We start from the raw sequence: 23,133 nt of genomic DNA on the forward strand, positions 1-23,133 counted from the left end.
TTTTCCTATCTGTCAATGTTTTTACTCTTTTCTCTTTACCATCTTTCTTAGGAGGTGCAGCAAATTAATTGGCAATCATAAAACTACCTTGGCTGCTAACAGTATCATAGTGCTGGACTAAGCCCTTCACTATATATCTGTGGAAACCGAGGAACAGAGATGATATGCAACCATGACTATGAGAATCATAGGGACGGTTTGTTGAGGGCTTCTTGGGTGGCAGTGAGGGGTCATTTTAACTCAGTTTATCATTTAATCTCTGTGTTATGGCTATAGAACCCAAATAACAAAGCCAGCTGCATGTGAGAAAAGACATTTGGATTCTGCCTCGTGGGCTATTTAAGCTCTGAGTGGTAAGCACAGGTCACACGGTTTGTTGGAGCATTATGCCGTTGGCCAACACATCAAAACAGCTCCAACCTGGGGGAAAAGGAGACACAGTCTGACAAAGGCTACACATTTCTTATCATACTATAGTCCAAGCATATTGAAAAAATAGAGTAATATAAGAAACACCAACATACCTACTACCCAGTTTTCTCAAATCTTAACAATGTGCCACCAAATTTGCTTCAGATATTTTTAAAGAAATAAAACCTTCCAGATGTAGTTGCCTGCTATGTAACTGCTCAGTCCTGACCCCACCTCCCCTCTTCCCTTCCACAGAAATAATCAGTATCCTGAACTAACTATTTATCATGATTCCATGTTTACTTTTTATCACATTAAAAAAACATATATCCATAAATAACTACATCGTTTGAGCTAGGTTTAATTTCATATTGTACATAGTATGTCTACAATTTCCTTTTTTATCCAATGTTATGTTTCAGGGTCTTTTTTTTTTATTAAGATAAAATACATATAACCTAAAATTTACCATTTAAGCCATGTTTAAGCATATGGTTTTGTGGCATTGAGCACATTCACGCTGTTGTTCTCAATGTTACTTTTGAGGCTTATCCCTGGAGATACATGAACTCCAGCTTACCATGTTCCACTGCTATGCATATTCCATTAAGTGTATATACTGGCATCGGAGCGCTTCCAACTGGGCAGCATCACAAATGCTGCCTCCATGCAAATCTTTGCACGCATTCTCTACTGAGGATCCATGTCTAGAAGGGGAGTCCCTGGGCCCCAAGGGGATAGCATCTTCAACTCTCTTGAGTGCATCCAAGTTGCTTTCCAAAGTGCTTGTATCAGCCAAAGTGCTTCTACCAACAATGAACATGTGGTCAAAAAATAAAAACCACCACACACTTTTTCTGATGATAAAATTTATACATGTTATTTGCATGGGAAGAAAAACAAGGGGATACAGAAGAGCACAAAGAAAATCAAGATCACTCATAAACTCACCACTTAGACATAGCTAACCATTCTTGACATGTTAGAATAAGTTTTCTCTTTTTTCTTTGCATTCATTTACATATTTTAACATATTCGGCATCATATTATACATCTGAAGTAGGTTCAGATTTTTTGAATGAGTTTATATATTTACAGTTTTATAAAGGCATAAAAGTTGAATTGCATTTAGTTATATGTTGAATGATCACTTTTATTGACAGGAATAACATTAGATGAAATCATGGTCATTCTACAAAATTCAGAATCTGTGGTTGCCATACTATAGGGTGTCTGCTTTAAAATAAAAACAAACTTGTGCTCACCTCCCACCAGGAGCCCCAGAACACCCACAATTATGACATTTTTATGTACTTGGTTACTTTGCCCATAGTAACCAATGATACTTGGTTAGGTTTTTACACATTCATGTGGTAAGTTTAACAGAACCAACAAATTATTTCGGGCATCTGTTTCCTTATCCCTGAGAATGCCCCATAGGTGAGCGCTCAACAGCTGTGAGCCAGATGGGTTTCTTCGCTCTCCTCCCTGTACAGCAGTGGCTCCAAGCTGTGTAATTACCCTTCCCTGTGCTTTCTCAGAGCCCCAGGGAATTCTGGGATTCTGTTACCCCTCCACCCCTGAAGTCTTTTCTGGGGTGCAAAGGGATGGACTGGGAAAGGTTGGTTAGAACCAGAGCCCTCAGCCTTGAACGCTAAGGGAGGTAAATGTGCTGCTGTTCCATAGGCAGCAAGCATTTGAAACACCACTTTTGTTTTTGAGTAGACAACAGATGTCACAGGTGAATGACAGACTGAGGATCCCTTATAAATTATGGGTGTGCGGGTTTAAAAACCCAATGCCTCTATTTTCCAGCCCTTCCTGGAAGCATCTACTTGACAACATGAATTATGCAGACAGACTTCTATGCCAGCCATTTTTACATTTTGGTGCTCCTTAGAATTGTTTGGGGAGCTTTCTACAACACCTAATGCCAGGTCACACCCTGATCTAATTAAATCACTATCTCTGGGATCAGTGGTTTTTTAAAGCTCCTCAGGTGTCTCTAATCACCAAGGGATCTTCTTAAAATTCAAACTCCAATTCAGGAGGTCTGGGCTGGGGCCTGAGATTTTGCATTTCTTTCTTTTTTTTTAATGTTTTTCTGAGATGTAATTGACATGTAACACACTGATTTCAGGTGTAATTCATAATGATTTAATATTTGCATGCACTGAAAAATGATCACCATAATAAGTCTGTCACCATATATAGCTATAAAATTTTCTTTTCTTGAGATGAGAACTTTAAAGATTTACTCTCTTAGCAACTTTCAAAATATGCACTACAGTATTATAACTATAGTCACCATTCTGTCCATTGCATCCCCATGACCTATTTATTTTATAACTAGAAATTTGTACCTTATGACTCCCTTCATCCATTTCATCAACCTTCCACCCATCCCTTCTCTGGCAGCTACCAATCTGTTCTCTGAATCTATGAGCTTGGCTTCGTTGTTCTGATTTGTTTGTTTTGTTGGTTTCTAGATTCCACATATAAGTAAAATAATACGGTATTTGTCTTTCTCTGTCTGACTTCTTTCACTTAGCCTAATGTCCCCAAGGTCCATCCATGTTGTCACAAATGGCAAGATTCCTTTCTTTGTTATGGCTAAATAATATTCCATCTTCTTTATCCATTTATCTATTGTGGACACTTACGTCATTTCTGTATCTTGGCTATTGTAAATAATGTTGCAATGAACATGGAGGTACATATGTCTTTTCAAATTAGTGTTTTCATTTTTTTTGGATAAATACTGAGAAGTGGAACTGCTGAATCAATTGGTAGAAATAAACCCATACATATATGGTCAATTAACCTACAGCAAAGGAGGAATATGCAATGAGGAAAGGACAGTCTCTTCAATAAATGGTGTTTGGAAAACTGGACAGCCACATGCAAAAGAATGACCTGGACTAACTTACACCATATACAAGAATTAATGCAAAGTGGATTACTTGAACATAAAACCTGAAACCACAAGTCTCCTAGAAGAAAACATGTGAAAAGCTCCTTGACATCAGGCTTGGCAATGGTTTTTTGGATCTTAATCCAAAAACAAAAGCAAAAATAAACAAGAGGGACTACCTACACTAAACCAAAACACTTCAGTGCAGCAAAGGAAATCACTAACAAAGACAACCTACTGAACGGAAGAAAATATCTGCAAATCATATATCCCATAGGGGTTAATATCTAAAATATATTAAGAACTCATGCAACTCAAAGCAAAAAAACTGAACAATTCAATTAAAAAATAGGCAGAGGGTCTCAATAGACATTTTCCCAAAGACCTGCAGATGATCAAAAGGCACATGGAAAGACCATCAACATTGCTAATCATCAGGGAAATGCAAATCAAAATGGCAATGAGATAAAACTTCACAACAGTCAGAATGGGATCATCAAAAAGACAAGTGATAACAAGTGCTGGCGAGGCCATGGAGAAAGGGAACCCTCATACCCCGTTGGTGGGAATGCAAATTGGTGCAGCCATCAAGGAAAAACAGAATGGCACGTTTCCTCAGCATATTAAAAATGAGATTTTGCCTCCCTCACAAGCTTCCAGATGCTGCTGTGGCTGGTCCACACCCCTCATTTCAGCAGTAAGGGCGCAACTTCCTTAGCAGTCCTTGTACGCACACCTGTGTTCGATTTTCTGGCCCCCTTCATTGTGTTCCTCCTCGGCATCCTTCGAAGTTTTATTACCTGCCATTTGGTCTGCAAAGTGCAGAGGTGGCTACTGCATCCAACATCCCTTCCCATTTTAAAAGAGCTTTCTAAAAGATTTGGGACTTGCATTCACAGGCAAAGGTTGGCTGTCCCTCTCAAAAGGCAGGGTAATCTTATTAAGAGAAGATCTGAAAAGTATATCCTTAGGAACCAGTCCTCAATACGGCCTCTTTGTTCTCTAAGTCCCCATCCTCCCGTGCCTCTCTGTGCATTTGTTTGTCTCAGAACAGTCATGCACGGTGGGTCCATTCGTCTTCCCTTATCACTCGGTCACTGCTGCCGAGCACTCTTCAGCTGTGCGCTACGGCTTCTTGGCTGACAAGATAATTACATTCTGGGCCAGACTGGGAGACGGACAGGTAATGCTCCAAAGTTCCGAAGCCGATTACCTCGTCGTCGTTGCTGGTGCACGCGTCAAGATCAAGCACCTGATCTAATTAGCACACTCCCAGCGCCGCCTGCCTGGCTGTGGAATGCTGACCATTGAAAGCCTGAAGGCAAAGCAGATACCACGCAACCCAGAGGCAGACATTCCCGTTACCTTGTGCCAGCCACAATTACATATTCTTTCTGGAATCTTGGGTGTCCTAGTAACACCGGGGAGCCTGGGGGTAAACTTTTGCATAATATTGGAGCCCTGCATTTACTGATAATGAACATGGGAACCAGTAGAATAAAACCCCACAGAATGAAAGATCTCACGGGAAGAAAGATCAGGTTGGCTTCAGAAACAGGACTTATTTCAGCAAACCCAGCCCACTCCCAGCTCTGGAAGAAGCACGCTGTCCATGAAAGCCTCGCATCACCAGCAAAGAGCTGTTTTCCTTTGACCAGATAAATAGCACAATGTAGTCCCCCAGGGGCAAAAAAATTTTGCCTCTTTTCTTTTGCTCTTTGTTACATTTCTTTCAAGATGTAGCCTTCAGTCTGAAAGTGATTATAGCCACAACCCTTTTTCTTCCTTTCTTTTTGATTTGGATAAGAAAGTGTTCTATAATCTTCTAAGCCCCTATATATAAATACAATCTCATTAATTTTCTAATAAGCCTCGCCCTCAATGACAGTTGGCTTTTGTGTCAGTCCCTGGCGCAGCACAGCCGGGACCTGATGGAGCCGAGTGGGCCGTAGCCTTGAAGTCAAGACCTGTTTTTACCACTTATTAGCTCTGTGACCTGGCAGGGTACTCACATCTCCAGCTAAAACTGAGTTTAAAGGTGAAAGAAATCAAAAGAACCCTACCAAAATGTTTTGAGTTGAATTGTGTCCCCCAAAAGATATATTAAAGTCCTAGCACCTAGTGCCTCAGAATGTGACCTTATTTGGAAATAGGGCCTTGTGGATGTAATTAATATGAGGTCATACATGAGCAAGGTAGACCCTTAATCCAATGAGTGGCATCAGAGGAGAAGAGAAGAATCCAGTGGTGACACAGGATGGAGAATGCCATGTGATGCTGGAGGCAGAGATCGGAGCAAAGCAACTAGAAACCAAAGAACCTCAAACACTGGCAGCAACCCCCAGAAGCTAGGAAGAAGCAAGGACAGATTTTTTTCCCCTACAAGTTTCAGTGGGAGCATGAAGGTTTCAGACTTCTGGCCTCTAGAACTGTGAGACAAATTTGTGTTGGTTGAAGCCACGCACTTTGTGCTACTTAGTTCCAGCAGCCCCAGGCAATGAATACACTCCATAATTTAGGCTTACTCATTACCTGTCTCAGGCTCACACGTGGCATCACCAGATGAGGATAGCCATTGGCAGGCACCCCCCCCTCAGTGGCCTGGTTAAGAGACCTGGCTCCAGGGCAGAGAGGGCAGGTGGGTCCTGCTCTACTGCTTCCTAGCTGGATAACCCTGAGCAAGTTAATGAAATTCTCCAGGCCTCGGTATTTTGGCAGTAAAACAGGGATAATGATGGCACCTAAATAATAGTGTTCTGTGAAGAATGAGAGATGGCACTGCCAGATACAAATGTTTTCTCTAGCTATTCTTCCCCAGATTGCAGTAGGAGGCCGGTTCTAGGCACCTTTAGCCCTGCCTACAGCATGGACTCATTGCACCAGACCAGTGAGCTGTATGGAACCGGGGAGATAAAGAACAATGTGGTCCCCTCCCCATGCATTCCCGCCACTTCCTTGAGGCATCCCCGAGTCACCACAACAACAGATGCTCCAAGAACTTTGGGTTTCTGAGGATGCCAACGTTAAAAGGCAGGAGGTGTGTGGGGAATTCCTGGAGGCCTGGGAGGACCTCTCTTGTCTTGTTCTGTGGCCCCTAAATTGGTACCTGCAGCTCATGAGGACTTGGTCCTAGAACCAGCTCCTGAGAAAGGAGAGAAATCCGGAAGGGGGCAGATTGTGCTGTGAGGTCTATCCCCAGGTAGAAGCAGTCCAGGAAGGAACTGATTACTCTTTGTGGGCAAACACCTGCGAGATCTGAGACGCTTGAAGAATTACCTGCCCTTTCTCTGATTTAGGTAACGTCTTGATGAACCAGAAACATCCTCTTGACAACAGTAAGAACGAATGCCTCTCTACGCATTTGTTTGTCTCAGAGCAGTTGCACATTATGGGTTCATTTCTGCTGTGTGCATGTACCTAGGAGTGGAACTGCTAGGACGTGGGCTCGGGTTCTGCATTCACAGCTACCGCCAGTTTTCCAAAGTACGTGTACCAATTTAGGCTCCAACTAGAAGTGTGTGAGAGCATCATCAGTTTTTAAAATTTTAGCCATTCTAGTGGGTACACACTGGCAGCTCATTGTAGTCTTGATTTATATTGCTCTTGCAATTAAAGACGTTAAGCACTTTTCCAAAACTCTTGCCACTTGCCTATCTTTTTTTTATCCAGATGTCTTTTCCTGGTGGATATGTAGGAGTTGTTTAGGTAATCTGGCACTGAGTCAGATGCATATATTATAGATATTTTCTCCCACTCAATGGCTCCTTCTTATTCTTTAAAGGCATATTTTTAGAACTGAAATTCTTAATTTTAAGTCCTATTTATCAATCTTTTCCTTTACATATAGTGCTTTTGGTGTCCTACATAAGACATTTTTGTTATTCCTAAGGCCACAAAGATCTCTCCCCTGACTTCTGAAGTGATAAATTTCAAAATCATGGGTAGGCTTTTAGGAGAGGATAATGACAGGGAGGCAGTCCAAGGGAGGGCTCCAAAGGGCTGATTATGTTTTATTTCTTGATCTTGGTGGTGGTTACACATGCTTGTTTACTCTCTAAATATTCATTTAACTATGTACTTATTACTTGTACACTGTGCATGTGTGTTATACTGCCATTAAGCTTTCCGAGAGAGAAAGAAAATGCGCAAACAGGAGTCACTTAACTGAAGAGATACAAGGTAATGACAAAAAAGAAGAAATACATGAAAGATTAGAGAAAATACCCTTGAAAAGATTATATGACATCGTGGGTTCTCAATCTATACAAACCAACCTTTTAGGAAAAGTACTTTGTAAGAAGTATTTAACAAGTAGAGTTTAAGACCAGAAACACTGACAAGAAATAATTAAGTGTCAGCAAAGATATGGAGGAAAGGGAACCCCCCTACACTGTTGGTGGGAATGTAAATTGGTCCAGCCACTATAGAAAACAATATGGAGATTCCTCAGAAAGCTAAAATTAGAAATACCATATGACCCAGCAATTCCGCCTCTAGGAATTTACCCAAAGAAAACAAAATCACTAATTTGAAAAGATATATGCACACCTATGTTCATTGCAGCATCACTTACAATAGCAAAGATATGGAAGCAACCCAAATTCCCATCAATAGAAGAATGGATAAAGAAGATGTGGTACATATATGCAATGGAGTATTACCCAGCCACGATAAAGAAGGAAATCTTGCTTTCTGTGACTCCATGAATGGATCTAGAGGGTATCATGCTGAGTGAAATAGGCCAAGCAGAGAAAGACAAATACCATATGATTTCACTTATATGTGGAATCTAAAAAACAAAATAAATAAACAAAAAAGAAATAGATCCATAAATAATGACAATAGACTGTTGGTTACTGTAGGGAAGAGACTGGGGGGGGATGGGTGAAATAGGTGACGGGAATAAAGAGGTACAAACTGTAAGTTGTAAAATAAGTTAGTCATAGGAATGAACGTATAACATATATAATATAATCAATAATATTGTTATATCTTGGTATGGTAATGGAGGTAACTACATTTACTATGGCAAGCATCTAGTAATGTATATAATTATCAAGTCACTATGCTGTACTTCTGAAACCAAAATAATATTGTATATCAGCTTTATTCCAGTTTAAAAAATCCATTAAAAAAAAAGACAAGAACCACTGACATTGCTTAATGGTATAAATAAACACTGCTGAGTATAAAATCCCTCCATATTAGTGAGATTTCACAGAAAGAGTTAAGCAGGCACAGAATCTAAGGAGAAGCAGCAGGTTGCTCTAAATATTTGGTTTTACAAATTCTTTATTAAAATGCCACTAGCCGATATATGGCAAGTCAACTTCTGACTTCCCACTCTGACGAGGGGCATGAGTAGTGTGGTCCCAATAAAATGGTGGCTAAAGAGTTTGAGTGGTGAGGGGTCTTTGAGACTCCACCAGATAGGTCACAAAGGTGGTCCAGAGAGTCACCACCCAAGGCAGAAACCCGATCAAGGTGCCCAGCAAGAATGCAGTTAACACTATGTCCCAGACCACAGCCAGACTGGGAACCTGAAGAGGAGAGTGAACCCAGCAGGAAGTGCAGTTAAAGCAGGAGCAAAGGGCACGTCAGGAGCTGTCCCTTCCATCCAGGAGGAAGCCAAGATAGCACCCCAAGTATCTGGGGGTTGGCCGAGGTCCTCAACATCAGTCTCTCGGAAAAACAAGCCAACCACCAGCCCGCCCACAGCTGGCTGGGGTGGTGGGTGTACATCTGCACATTCCTCTGCCTCAGCCAAGCAGGAGGTGCGCCTGGCAGCTGGTCCTGGCAGCCAGATGCCAAGAGGCCCTGAACTTGGAGGTACTCTCTGAGAGGAGCCCAAAATGTGCGGGGTGAATTCAGGCACTTTCTGCGGTATCCTTTCATGCCTGCCCACTAAGTGATCCCCTGTCCATCTCTCATTCTCCCACTTTGACAAGCAGGAGGTTTCCAGAAAACAAATGCAGACTGTTGGACAAATAAGAAATCTTATGAGATGAGGGCAGAGTGAATAAATAGGGCTTGATGAAGAAAGGTAAGGAAACTGAGGCAATCAGAAGAGGCCAACCTTGCAAACATGAGAAAAGCACCCTCAGGAGCTCCCGGGTGGCGTGGTGGGAAGGAGAGGAGGAAAATCTGTAACACAGGTAATCCACGGACAGATAACAGGGAATTCAAGTTCAAGTATAAGAGTTTCCATTTCTAATCAGCCCATGCAACACTGCGTTTTCAGAGTTCACCATTTCTAATATCCAAGAGTTATCTTTTACAGTCACGGTACTGTAATTTATCACATCCAGACATGCGAGAATCATCCTTTTCCTAATGTTAAACATGTTCAATCAGGACAACTTACAATAGCACTACAGGGCTTTAATCAAAGAAAGGCATTTGACACATGATATTTACAGTAATCATAATACTACAAGATTTAAAATATAATTTTTTACGGTGATAGATCAGGAAGCCAAATTGTCCATGTTTTTAACTAGTTATTTGTGATGCTTTTGGGGGGAATCAGCATCCAGAAATTAATTAATAGTTTTCCTCTACACAGTTGTCAGTGTTACCACTGGGTACTGCTGCTGGCTGCTGGCTCTTTTATGCCCTCGCTCTAGTGGCAGTTGGCAAATGTGATTACTGTTAAACCACTTGTCCTAATAGCCAAACACCGAATGTCACACCCCATGCAGGATCATAATTATGCTTTAGGAAGTAGATGGATTTGGCTTTGTTAACCACGAATTAACCCAAAGTCTGGAGGCCACTTAAACTAGCACATATGGAAAATACCCATTATACCTCAGCCTTGGGGATACCAGGATATTTTTCCAGAACAGTAGTTTCATGCAAAGCTAAGAGCCTTGAAATTCTTTTCCCAAAGGATCTAAACCATTCTTTGTCAAGCTCTAAAGGTTCCCTTTGCCTCCTCTTCTGAGACCCAGTTAAATTTACACACATTCCAGCTCCACTTGAGTGAAATTCAAGTTCCTATTTGGGTGTTCACTGTTAACCGCAGGTCTCATGCTTCAGGGCCCTTCTGACATGTGTTTATTTGGAAAGGTAAGGCGGTGACCTGGTACCGTCCTCATATTTGACAAGTTTACCTGACTCAGGGAAACCAAGTAGGGCCAACACTCAACGGGCCGTGAAATGGGGCACGAGTGATGGGAGGACTGGTACCCAGATGACTGCCCACAGCCCCTTCACTAATAAAGCACAGTGTCGAGGCACAAGGACAACTGACACTTACGAGTTCAGATTTCCATCCACTTCCAACTTAAACACAGTTATGAACGCTGGAGTAAGTGGAACTTTACAAAACCCACGAATTAAAGCCAAAGCACATTCTTCCATACAAGAGGTGTAGAGAGCTTGGACCTAACCCAGGACCCACCTCTAGCACGTGCCCCTGGACCTCCTAGACCATGCTGGCATTCTAATGTCATCCTGCCTTCATTTATTCCCCTTCTTAGGTCCCCTTGTCCTGATTTATTTACTTAGTATCACAATTACAATTAATGATAATTATTTATTCTAGTTTAGTTTTGTGCATTTTCTAAACTACCTATAGCTTCTTTGTCATAAAATAGGCTATCATTCTGTTTGAACTATTTGAAATGCTCTAAATCCTTCACTCAAAGCTTATTTCTCTTTTCTACGTACGATTTTCATGAATTCAATCATCTGATTTCACAGCCACAGCAACTTAGAAGACCGCAGCTGGCAGAAAGGGTGGTTGTCTCTTCGCGCTAAAGCAGAGCGTATGAAGCCCTACTTAATAGATGTTGGTGAATGTACCAGTAAAGCAATAAATGAGTAAATTGGTAAGCGAGCAGGACCTTACAGTGTAATAAGGAGAAGACAGAAACTATTTGAAAGCAAAGGAAAGAAGCACAAACAGAACAGTTGGGGCCGCTTGGTGTGGGTGTGATCTACCCAAGGATTTCAGAAGCCTTTGATGATTACAGAGCTCTGGTTATTTAAATAAGTATGACCTTATTTCTTCAAGGAAAAGAGTCAAAGTATGCCTGCAAGTCTTTATATAAGAAGACAAGAATGTGTATTGTACACTTTGGGACACTTTTTGTTTGAAAAATCAAGTTTTAAAACATAAAACTTAAGGGATGGGTAACTTTCAGCTGTCTAGAAAATGTCTTTCTTTGCAATGTCTCATTTCCTGGCCGTGCTGGGTACCTGGATGTTGATGAACTAATGCAGTGGGTTCTCGGGTGGGAACGCTGTCTCAGGAGAGGCGATGTAGGTGGAGGAAGCCGCCTGTTTAGAGCTGGGTGCTGACTCAGTCGCGAGGAGTGGGGAGCGATGCCAACCAACCCAGCTGGCATCCCTAGGAGAGGGCCTCCTCATTACTGCTAGGAAATGGATGACTGACAGCAAGCTCCAAGGAGTTCACGCCTTTTCTCCACCGAGCAGCTGGTAATTCAGAGCCCTGGGCTGAATGACTTGCAGAGCGACCCGCTGTCCATGAGGGCCTGTGTGTGCCAACCTTGGTTCCCACGACGATGTAAGAAGAGAAGGTAGTTCCTGGAAGTATGCTCAGAATTTCCTGAACAAAGGGATAATCCGCGAATGGAAGACATTGTATAAGTGTTACTGTTGTTTGACATTTGATTCCCACCCTGAGGTAAATCACAGCCCAAGTCTAAGGCAAACGCAGACCCCGGATTTCCCTGGCGGCGACTCTGGCTGGTCTATTTCCCACCTGAGAGCAACAAGGGCAACTGATAGTGGCAGGACAAACACCCATCGATTATTTCCCCCCCACCAGTGAAACAGGCGTTCGCAACCAGCAGGAAGAACCCCACACTTCACCGCTTCTCAGTTAGAGTGAAACTGACTTACTCTTTTTTTTTGTTTACAGAATTATGCAAAACTCATTCCTGGAGCTACAGTAGGGCTACTTCAGAAGGACTCCGGAAACATTCTCCAGCTGATCATCTCAGCTTATGAAGTATGACATTTTACAACTGGCTTTTTACTTATTTATTTCTGTGGTATTCATAAAACTAAGATGTGTTTTTGGCAATTAAGCACACTCTCATTAGTTGGCAGAGAGAGTGCTTATCCAAAGAAAATCTCTTTGCACTAATGAAGCCAAAATATAAATTTTGTTCATTTGCAGATGTTCTTCCTGAAAAGTGGGGCAGAAGGTAGGAAAAGCATAAGCCTGATCATAAAGTTCAGGTTGTTCTTATAACAACCAAGAGCAGAGCTGTCACCTGCAAAATTTTAATTCTAATGAAAAATCTCCAGGAGTCATACAATTAAGCTCCCCTCTTCTCTGCCTGAAATAATCAAGTTTAAATTGCTAGTGAATAAGAGAGTCATGTGGAGATCTAACTTCACAGGCTTACTGGAACACATCGTAACTCCAGGAAAAAAATACCAGGAACACGGCTTTGTGGATTCTCTACTTTGAGGAACCAGGGAAGTTTCCCACTGGTCTTATGGTTTTCTATGTATATGTAATTTTTTACTGTGACTTTGTAAATTAGTACCTGAGGATAGAATTCCTCCTTTAAAATAAGACCTATACATACAGGACCACTATGTTCTCTTTTGTCCCCATTTCATAACTCAGTCAACAGTGGATGGCCACTTGCCCCCCCTTTTTTTTCTTTTTTTGGGTTCCTAAATATCACCCCTGCCCACTGCCCCCAACCCTGCTGGTTTGTCTTTCTTTACTAAGAAAAAATACACACACACACACACACACATATATGCATAGACAAAGATGTAGCTCTAAATTAGGACAGGAATGAAAAAGTAAAATTTTATAAAGCTCTAATATTTGCTCTGAACAGCAATTATATAATAACAAATGAATAACATTCTGACTTCTGATGTTTTAAAATTATGAATATATTACCCATATGTGCTCAATGCCAATACTTAGGATATGCTGAACTAGTGTTCCTTAACTAAATGACATTTCAGAATGATTTGGGAAGCTTTTTAAAAAATAAATGTATTCAGGTTCCTCTCACAAACCTCTTAGGAGAAGTTTAAGGGAAGGAAGAGCTAGAAACTTTGAAAAAACTCCCCAGTGATTTTGACCACCAACTTTGAAACTCATCTTAAGGGGGAAAAGCAAGATATGGCTTTTCAACTCTATTACCTCAGAGGATAAAATGCAGATGTGTCAAGTAAAATTGTAGGTTAAAGTTTTTTTCACTCACATCCTCAGAAACTTCAGTTTTCTTAGCTCATATCAAAAATCACCACATTAGATCATGCTTGAAATTCTTCCAGACAGGAAAGCTTGTCAACAAAATACTATAAACATCTTCCTTCTTCTCATGCACTAATTAAAGTTTTAGTGCATAGAATCAAATCACATAGCAATCCTTCACTGAATCGAACACACTCAATTGTCTTTAACTCAGCACTCTTAGAATTGTTGGCCACTAACATCTTCAAAGGAATTGAGTAAATTAGAAAACAGGAAATTGTCAAAATATTTCCCCCTCCATACCCCTGCTTGCTCTGTCAGACGTTATATCTCCCTGTACGGTCCCAAATCACTCACGTAACTTACAGGGTTTGTTGAAATCAAGACATCAAACATTTGAAGTGAATCTTGTGTCCTTAATTTTGCTGTCTCAAAAATACAAAGACATGTCTGTTATTCTCATACCAAACAATCTTGCTCTGGAGTTATTATTCAAACTTTATGATCCACAGGGTGAAGTATGCAACAGATCTTCTTGGCACTAGTTCAAATTTCTATTCCATTATTTTCAAATGTATTACAAAAGAACTTTAAAACATGTGGATTCATAGACTGGATTTCTTTCCAGTCTATAAAAAGAGAGAAGGAAAGAGAATACATTGAGAGAGAAAAAAACATAAAATGCTTCTGACTGACTTCTCTTCAGGCAAAGGCAGATAATTTGTGTTTCTAATCTGTGATCACAAACTTCAGTATTTGACAGTGCCATACTGACTTAAAAAAAACCTTAAACACGAGATATGTAATCATCTGACCACCCTTCACTAATTTCCTTCCTTCCCCAACCACGTGATAAAAGCTATGGAAACATTAGTGTTCCCAAAAGTCAGCTCCTCTACTGGCATTTAAGCTCCAAAGCAGAAGGGGCTCTGTTTTTTGTGTTTTTTTTTTTGCCTGGTTCACAGTAGATGCTCAATAATCAAATGAATGAGATGATGAAACAGACAAACATTTGTGAAATTTGCAATGTGACAGTCCAATGATATCAATGCTGAGATAGACCTCATTTTGGTCAGATGATGTCATCCACTGCTCCTAATTGCTGTCATCTACAGACCTTCAGGTCATTTCCCTCATTTCTCATTCAGCTCCTGGCCCACTGTGCCACTGCCTCCAACACTACTCCTCCCTCATTCTTGATGTTTTCAGTTTAAGTATATGTATATAATTCTTCTCATACCCTGGCCTCTTCAGTTTCTTGAACTCTGATTCTAAAATGATCTCGTTCTCTTTCCGCTTACCCACCTTCCCAAACCGTTCCTCTCCTAACTTAGACCTCGTTGCTGCCAACAAACTGCTCCTTAATTTCAGCTGCATGCAGCCCATTGCCTGCTCACCCCTTCCTATCTTCTCAGCCCACCCCGGCTTGTTCCCCTAATGCTTCCTCCAGTCCAAGATCTCAGCAACTCGACCTCACCCTCGCTTTACAGTTGCTCATCCCCTTGATATCCTCTCTTGCCTGGGACCCAGCTTCAATCAGTCATTCTGATCGCCCCTTAGACCCACTCGCAGCTCCCCTGCCCCTTAGTGTTCCTCTGAGGCTGCTGGGCCAACCTTGGTCCTGGTTAAATCCAACTGTCCATCCACTCCGCACGGCTGAATGGCAGTGGGAAAACCATACACTCATGTTGACCAGTGTCACTTTAAATTCATGATCGGGCATCTCCAAGTGGCCCTCAGTGCTGCCCAGCAACCATGCTGTATTTCCCCAGCAGACATCCAAGAGTAAATGTCTAGGAACTCGGTTGATTCGTTAGCTGGCAGCTCAGGAGAGGAAACCTGACTCACTCAAACATGCTTCACCAATAGTTTTCTCCTTCTCTAGCTAATTTCTTCTTTCCCGTTGCTAGAGACAGAAAGCTTGAAACAGCCCTTGACTCCCCCACCTTTTCCTTTACACTGCACATTTAATCCGTCAGAAAGTCTCATTGGCTCTTCTTCAAAATTATTAATGATTTGACCTAGTCACTGCTTCCATTGCCCTCACCCCAGTCACATCCAGGACTTGGACTCCCCTGAACTACTGCAAAAGCCTCCCAAATGCGGTTTCACCTTCCTACCTTTGGTTTCCTACATTCTGTTTTCAAAAGAACAGCTAGAATTTTCTAAGTCAGCTCATATCACCCTCCTGTAGGAAAGCCCAATTGTTTTCTAGTTTAACTTAGAGTAAAAGCTGGACTCTCTATACTGGCTCACTACTAACACCTTCCAGATCTCCTCCCCTGTCTCACTCCCCTCACCTCCTAGCCCTCGGCTCTAACTTCCTTCTCCAGCGTAGCCACCCTTGCCCTCTTGCTGCTCTGTTCCCAGAGCAAGTCTGACATATTCCTGCCTCTGCACGGATTTGAACACTCTTTGCACAAATATCTGCATGGCCGGTTTCTCCTCACTTCCTTGAAATGTCCCTCTCTTAAGGACTCCTACCCTGACTACTTTTTAAAAATTGCAGCCCTTGCCGACTGCACACTCTGTCAATCTTCATTGCCCCACACTTTTTTCTATAGCATTTACCACCTTCTAGTGTGCTATATAATTTTCTTATTTACTATATTGTTTTCTTTCTGTCTTCCTACACTGAAATTTAAACTACAAGAGTTCAGCTATTTTAGTGGTTTTTGTTTCCCAAGCACCTAGAACAGGGTCTGACCTCAAGATGCCTACTTCATAGGCACTCAATATATATTTTCTGAATGAATAAATATGTAACGTAACTAGTTGAAATAAAACATATTAAGAGTAATTTTAATGCTTAATTGGCAGATTTGAAATCTTAAGACATACTAGGAATAACACAATGGGGGGAAGTGAAACTGCAGTATCTGATAAAGACCATGCTCTGAAAAGTCAGCCTGTGTCATCCACTGAGGAGTGATGACACGGGGCAAGTAGGAAAGCAAGGCAGAGGAGAGACAGAATTCCGTCAGCAGCATAGATTTGGAGGAAGACAAGGTCATCTGACTGTGCCATTGGCAAAATTATGCACAAGGAAAATTTGACTGCATATGCTTTTAAAATTCCAGCAATGAAATGGGTATAGGGATACAAATGGTTTTAGGTGAACTGAAGTTTACCTTAATTCATAACCTTTTTTCAATTTGTATTATTATTTTATTTTTAATAATTCAGTTTTGTCCCCCGAATAGAGACTTTTGTGTTATAAAAGAAAGAGGGATAGAGAAAGTCTGAATAATAACACGAGCTTTCCCCCCAAACAAATGGCTGTCCCTTCCTCCTTTCTTGACATTCTTCCTCCTGGAAAACCTTACCTTTATCTCCCCTTCTACCATGACCACATGCCTCATGTCTAGTCTTCCCCCCTGCAGTGTGCGTCATCACCAATTCCAGAACCCCCAGTTCTCAGTACTCGTGCATCGGGCCAAAGCGAGCGCTGCAACATCCCAGCTTTCTTGACTCAAGGCTTCTTATCCCCCCTCCACTAGGTTGTCCTGTAAATGCCTCCCAGACAACATCCCTGCAGCTGATCTTAAGTAGATTGACCCCTGCTTAAAAAGTTTCAGGAGATGTTGCCCGTGGGTCTTAACTCATCTCTCCAAACTTCAGGGCGCCTTGTTGTCCAGTGTCTCCTGGGACAGTAGCAATGCCAGCTTCCTCTGAGCCCCACTTGTCTCATCCTATTCCACTCTCTGCCCTGAGCTTTCTCTCTTCCAGTCCTCTTGCCTGAAATACCATTGCTATCCCCCCAACACATCTAAATCCAAAACAGCCATTAAGGACCAGTCTTCTAATACTTCAGCCTTCACTGACCACCCTCTTTTCTTTACTGTACCAAACCCTCATCTGTATTATACAATGGTTTCTTTTTTTTTTCAGCTAACTGATTCATTGGTTGATATTGTATGTTAACTGCTTCACTGGGTTCCATCTTGTTTTTCTCAGCAAGATGCTAGTCATTTTAACAGCAGAAATCCAGTCTTATACTCACTCCCCCAGACCTGACTCTACACTAAACAGAAAATATGTACTCTACACATTCCAATATTGATTTCCAGGCACATTTTCTCCCACATTTTATCATCTCTGAAATTGGGATACTTATAATCAATGTTTGTTATAAATGCTATCATCCAGGCAGAAGTCAAGATGTAGTTTTCATTGCCTACACACGTATGAACTTGGCTGTAACTGTACATGTTGTTGACACTTCAATTATCTCAATGCACCATTGGTGCTCTAAGTGTTCAGTGTAATTGTCACTTTAAAATACCCTCAAAAAGTTTGCACAGTGATTCATATTAAAATGAAAAGTTGTGGTATATGCATAAATGTGCCAAAATGGAGCAGCAGGGTAGGTACAAATTTGGTATCAATGAAGCAAATATTCATATTGAAGGAATGACTGCAATTCTGTATTCCTTGCAAAACAACAACCAGCTGCTTTATGAGACCTAGGAGATGATGATAGTTACAAGTAAAAGAAGCTGTTTTTATATTTTGTCACTGCACTACTTGGGAAAGAATTGCCTTTTATTTGCCAACCAATGAAACTCACGGCTGGAGAATTTGCCAAATCTCTCAGAATGGATCGAATGATTTTCTAAGCAAGGTTAGACTGATGGGACTGATTCATATGTTGCATAGTAGGATCCTGAAGTATTCTATCACAGTTTAATTGTCGTAAAATAATGGTATATTTTATAATTGATGGCATCTTAGATTCAATAAAATACGTGTGTGTGTATATATGTGTGTGTGTGTGTGTGTGTGTGTGTGTATCTACTTGCTTTCTTGCTTCATTAATGATATGGTGAATTTCTTTTAGACCCAATTTAATTGTATTCATTTGTAGTTAAATGCACATGATTCACAGATTCTTCTTCTGCTCTATTTTTTGGTTGTCACTTTAATTCTTTATGTCTTAACTAAAGGAACTGCGGTCTGAGGTGGAACTGGAAGTACTGGGAGACACCGAAGGACTCAACCTGTCCTTCACAGCTGTGTGCAACAATGGGACTGTCTTTCCACACCAGAAGAAATGCTCTCACATGAAGGTGGGAGACACAGTAAGTACCTGGCCAATAGATCATCTGAAAACACATTCAGATAAGTCAGAAGTTCCCTCAGTGCATTGGAGCTGGCCTTTTTCTTTCAAGAATTTCAAAAGCAATTTTCACAAATCTCTTAATAAATGCTTTTGGCAAAGCTGATCCCTGGGCAGCTTTGCTTCTTCCGTGCATTTTGGTGGATAGAAAAAGAAGATAATTAGTATTTTCTCTTTCAGGCTTTATTCAACGTGACTGTGAGTATACCAAACTGTGAGAGAAGCAGGAGTGTTGTCATAAAGCCTGTGGGGCTGGGGGACGCCCTGGAAATACTTGTCAGTCCACAGTGCAGCTGTGACTGTCAGAAGGAAGCAGAAGCGAACAGCCCCAAGTGCCACAACGGCAGCGGCTCCTTCCAGTGTGGGGTGTGTGCCTGCAACCCTGGCCACATGGGTCCCCACTGCGAGTGCGGGGAGGACATGCTGAGCACAGACTCCTGCAAAGAGACCCCGGGCCACCCCTCGTGCAGTGGAAGAGGCGATTGCTACTGTGGGCAGTGCATCTGCCATTTGTCTCCCTACGGAAACATTTATGGGCCTTACTGCCAGTGTGACAATTTCTCCTGTGTGAGACACAAAGGACTGCTCTGTGCAGGTAGGCTATGTCTCCACCCACCTCATGCTGTGGCTGTGCAAATACTGAGAGGGGGCTTTGCATCCTTTGCACCTTCCACAATTGCCTGGCCATAGTAGGTGCTCAATAAATATTTGCTTATCATTTGCTTAACTGAATGAGTTATTCTTTAGATGTAAGGTAACTGGTCTTCTCTTGTGTTTTTCTGGCTCTCATGTTAGCTTGGGGTGACATCTGCCAACTGAACTTACATCTCTATTATCTTTTTCAACGAGTAGGTAGGTAAAGGATAGAAGTATCTTCCTTTATTTTATCACCCAGATTCCACAACACTGCATGTACTCTGAATCCCATTATCTTCTAGACTTTTCAGGATCAAACTGCTGGGTATCTGACCCATTCCTTAAATGACTATTACTCGGAAAAATAAAAAGCTAGACTGTTCAAGGAACATACTGCCAAGGATGAGGGACACAGAAATACTAAATGGGCTTCCTGGGCCTCCATTCATTCCACAGATATTTATTATACACCTATTGTGTGACAGTACTAGGTTAGGCACAGGGTATGATAAAGATGAATAAGGACATAGTGTGAAGAAGTCTATGGAAAGGCTGAAAATAAAAACTGCTTGGAATTTTTTAAAATCGAGGAAAATTTTAAGTGCAGAAGTATTTATTGTTTAATATCCTTCTATATAAAATCACTGTATTTAAGAATCTATTGCATGACTATTATAAAATGATTCTGATATATATACATATATATTTAAGCATAACCTATTCAGACAAGAAGTACAATTGTGTTAACATACTTTAAAATGACATAAATCTGTGTTACAGTTGAAATATTAACTGACTGCTGAATGTAAGCGCTCCTCTCTCCCTTTTTCACAGCGTGTGAGCAGCTTTTCAAAACAGAAAGCCATTACCTTTAGAGAAAACTAAGCAAGTTATGTTTTCAAACCACAGTGTTGGGAACACATAAAAGGGACTGATTTTCAGGAATAAAAGGGGCTGAGAAAAGAAGCCTCAAAGAACTGTAGGTTCTTTGAAAACCATTTGATACCCTTAGAAGTACACCTACGTTTCATTTCTTTGTCTCTGCTGTTGTTACCTATAGATGCCTCTGAGAATGCCTTCTTTCTTCTCCCGAGAGCTGAAAAATTTAGGGTCTGTCCAGACTGAAACACATTTCTCTCCCCTTTTATTCAAAGGGGCAACTCCTTATTTGATGGGTGTGTTTCGACATCCACATCAGTCCTCTTTTCACAAGAGGCAGACAGGACACGCTCTGAAGCCAGAGGTTGGAAAGAATGTATTCGGCAGTATTCCAGGTTGCATTTCTGATAGAAATCCTTTAACAAAATCTGTGCTTAAAACATTTGAAATTACCTTAAAAAAAAAAAGCCTAAATGTAATCTAATGCAATATAATTGCAATACTAGCCCCACTTTCATTTTGCCCTTTAAATCCTTAAAGAGGATCTGGGACACTGCAAATTGCTGAACTGTGTTCGGCAACACAGTTCTTCTGGTTGTTTGATGTTCTTTCCCTTTATTTTGTATCATGCATGCAAACAGAAAGAAACAAAAGACTTGACCTGTACATTGTAGTTCAGAAATTCTGACAACAATGTCTCTCTTCAGATAAGATACATGATTGCTCAAGAAATGTATTTTCCACTAAGAAAATACAATTATTTCTTCAGTTGGACTCAGAGAACTTCCCCAATGCCAATTGCCTTCATACTTTGGGGTACTTTTCCACTTCAACCATTACTGTTTCTCAAAAGCTATTTTATTTTTTAGTAACATAGCAAAGAATATTACTTTATTAGTAGTAACTTTCTCCTTAAAAAGGTATAATAAAAGTAAAGACAATTATTCAAAGTCAGCAAAAGTTGTGGAGCACCTACTATGTGCCTGGCATTGTGCTTAGTGCAGGGCTAAAAACTGTTCCTGGCCTTGTGAACAGACACTCTGTGGTTGCTGTTTTTGCAACAGAGGCCCTAGTATGCTGCATCTTCAGTTCTTGAATAGATCTAACTTATTTTACAACTAATATCTCTGCACTGTGCCTCTTCTCTGATAGGCCATTATCACAACCTTCTTCATGTACCTTCTCTCATTCATCTGTAAGCACTCACAGATGCAGGGCTTCATCGACATTTTTTCCCTTGCCCAAATTCCATTAGCCTTTTATATTTGATTCTGAGAGACTGGAAACTCTTAATAGGAAAATAGTATTACAGAAAAACCCTGCCTGCCATTGTGCACTTACAGTTATCATTCCGTGGCATTCCAGAAAGATCTATCCCTTTTAAAAGAGTTTGATTAATTTTTCTTGATCTCTGTTTATCATCTTACTGCTGCAGGAAGCCATTAGGAAGGTTTTGCTGTTGTTATAGGAACAGGTAATTTAGATAATTGGTTGTTTGTGGATAGCAATTAGCAACTTTTGTGACCAGGTGGATGGTTCTGGAAGGCCCTCAGAAAGGAGGGTTTCAAAATCTGAAAGGAGCTCTTGGAAAGGCTTTCTAAGTTTCTGCCAAGTAATTTTTACATTCAGTGATATACTTGGCCATTCTCAAAGCATTTGGAAATGCACATTTCATTTGATAGTTTTTATAAATTATATTAATGTTTCAGAGTAAACTGCAATATAGAAGTCTTTCCCTATCATGAAAGTAAGTTTCCCTTTTGCTGAGGAAGAAATGGAAAGCAATTGTAGTTTAGAGACTAACTTACATATAAAAATTAAGTTAATGGTTTTTGACCTGAATCACCTAACTATTCTTAGCTTTGAATTAATTAGTTCAATTATGAATTAACTAGGTTATGAAATGCAGTTGGAATATGTCTTCATGTTGTGCATCCTGATAAACTGTCAACTCTTATCTTTCATTAGAGAAATATATGACTCTACAGTATGTATATATATATAATACATACTAAATTACTCTATGTATATATTAGGAGCCATCAGACTCCAGCTTTGAGATCTTTGTGGTTACCTCCTTTGTTCTGTGATTGCCTACTCCATGTCTTGTAAGGCCAGGTGATGAAGACAGAAAAGTAACCCCTATAGACCCAAGTTTACAAGAGGAAACCCAAAATGACTGTCTTTCTCCGGTGAATGTGGCAGTGTCTCCTACAGGTGGACACCTGCCTCACTTGTCATTTCTTTTACATCGGTTGGATTTTCAGTACAATTATAGGAGTTTCATACTAATGGATGATTTTGCTTTCAAATTCTTCCTACTGGATAGTTTTTGGGAATGGTGGTAATAATTTATACTTTTATACTGCTTACTTATGGACCAGGCACTGTCCTTAACATTGTTATATGTTATCTCATGTAATCTTCATAATAATTCTATAAAACAGCTAACCATCCCTCCTGACAGATGAGGAAACTGAGGCACAAAAGATTAAGTAGGTTCCCCGACTTCACCCAGATAGGAAGTACTGGAGCTAGGATTTGGATCTTGCTTCTGGAACCAGATCAGAGTGCTCCCGCACTTTGGCCTTCCCCCTGTACCTTCACAGTAGGTACTGGAAGAGCAAACCTAATGAGGCAGTGCCTGGGATACATTTCTTTTTCTGAAGGAAAGTTTCAGTTAAGGAAGTTTGTAAATAAATGGTATTTGTTTGGAACATCCCATGCCTCTTTTAGTATCTTGGCTGTGGTAGGCACCCAAAAGATATTATGGAAAGAGCACTAGGCTATTATCACAAGCACTCAGTCATCTTACAGTATTTCACACCCCACTATGTGGCCAGGTCCCGAGGGGCTCTTCAGGACTGGATGAGATGCTCGTGGGTAGCAGCTGTCCACCCACCGCCTCCTCCTAGCGGCCTCTGCCCGAGGCTCCCACAACATCACTCTCATAATCTCCTACTTCTCAGTCTC

The 23,133-nt window shown here is 41.0% G+C and overlaps 1 protein-coding gene across 4 annotated transcripts in view; it reads left to right on the forward strand.

Annotated features, from left to right (window-relative positions):
* The window catches only part of ITGB6 (integrin subunit beta 6), a 114,997-nt gene that overhangs the window by 69,479 nt on the left and 22,385 nt on the right, over positions 1–23,133 (forward strand). For all 4 annotated transcript variants that reach the window (XM_057505501.1, XM_036884251.2, XM_057505500.1 and 1 more), the window contains 3 exons: positions 12,216–12,305; positions 18,473–18,607; positions 18,826–19,240. In XM_057505501.1, the coding sequence (XP_057361484.1) occupies positions 12,216–12,305; positions 18,473–18,607; positions 18,826–19,240 (640 nt within the window). The remainder of the gene's footprint in view (positions 1–12,215; positions 12,306–18,472; positions 18,608–18,825; positions 19,241–23,133) is intronic.

This window comes from Manis pentadactyla, chromosome 8 (assembly GCF_030020395.1).
Source record: "Manis pentadactyla isolate mManPen7 chromosome 8, mManPen7.hap1, whole genome shotgun sequence".
Taxonomy (NCBI): Eukaryota; Metazoa; Chordata; class Mammalia; order Pholidota; family Manidae; genus Manis; species Manis pentadactyla.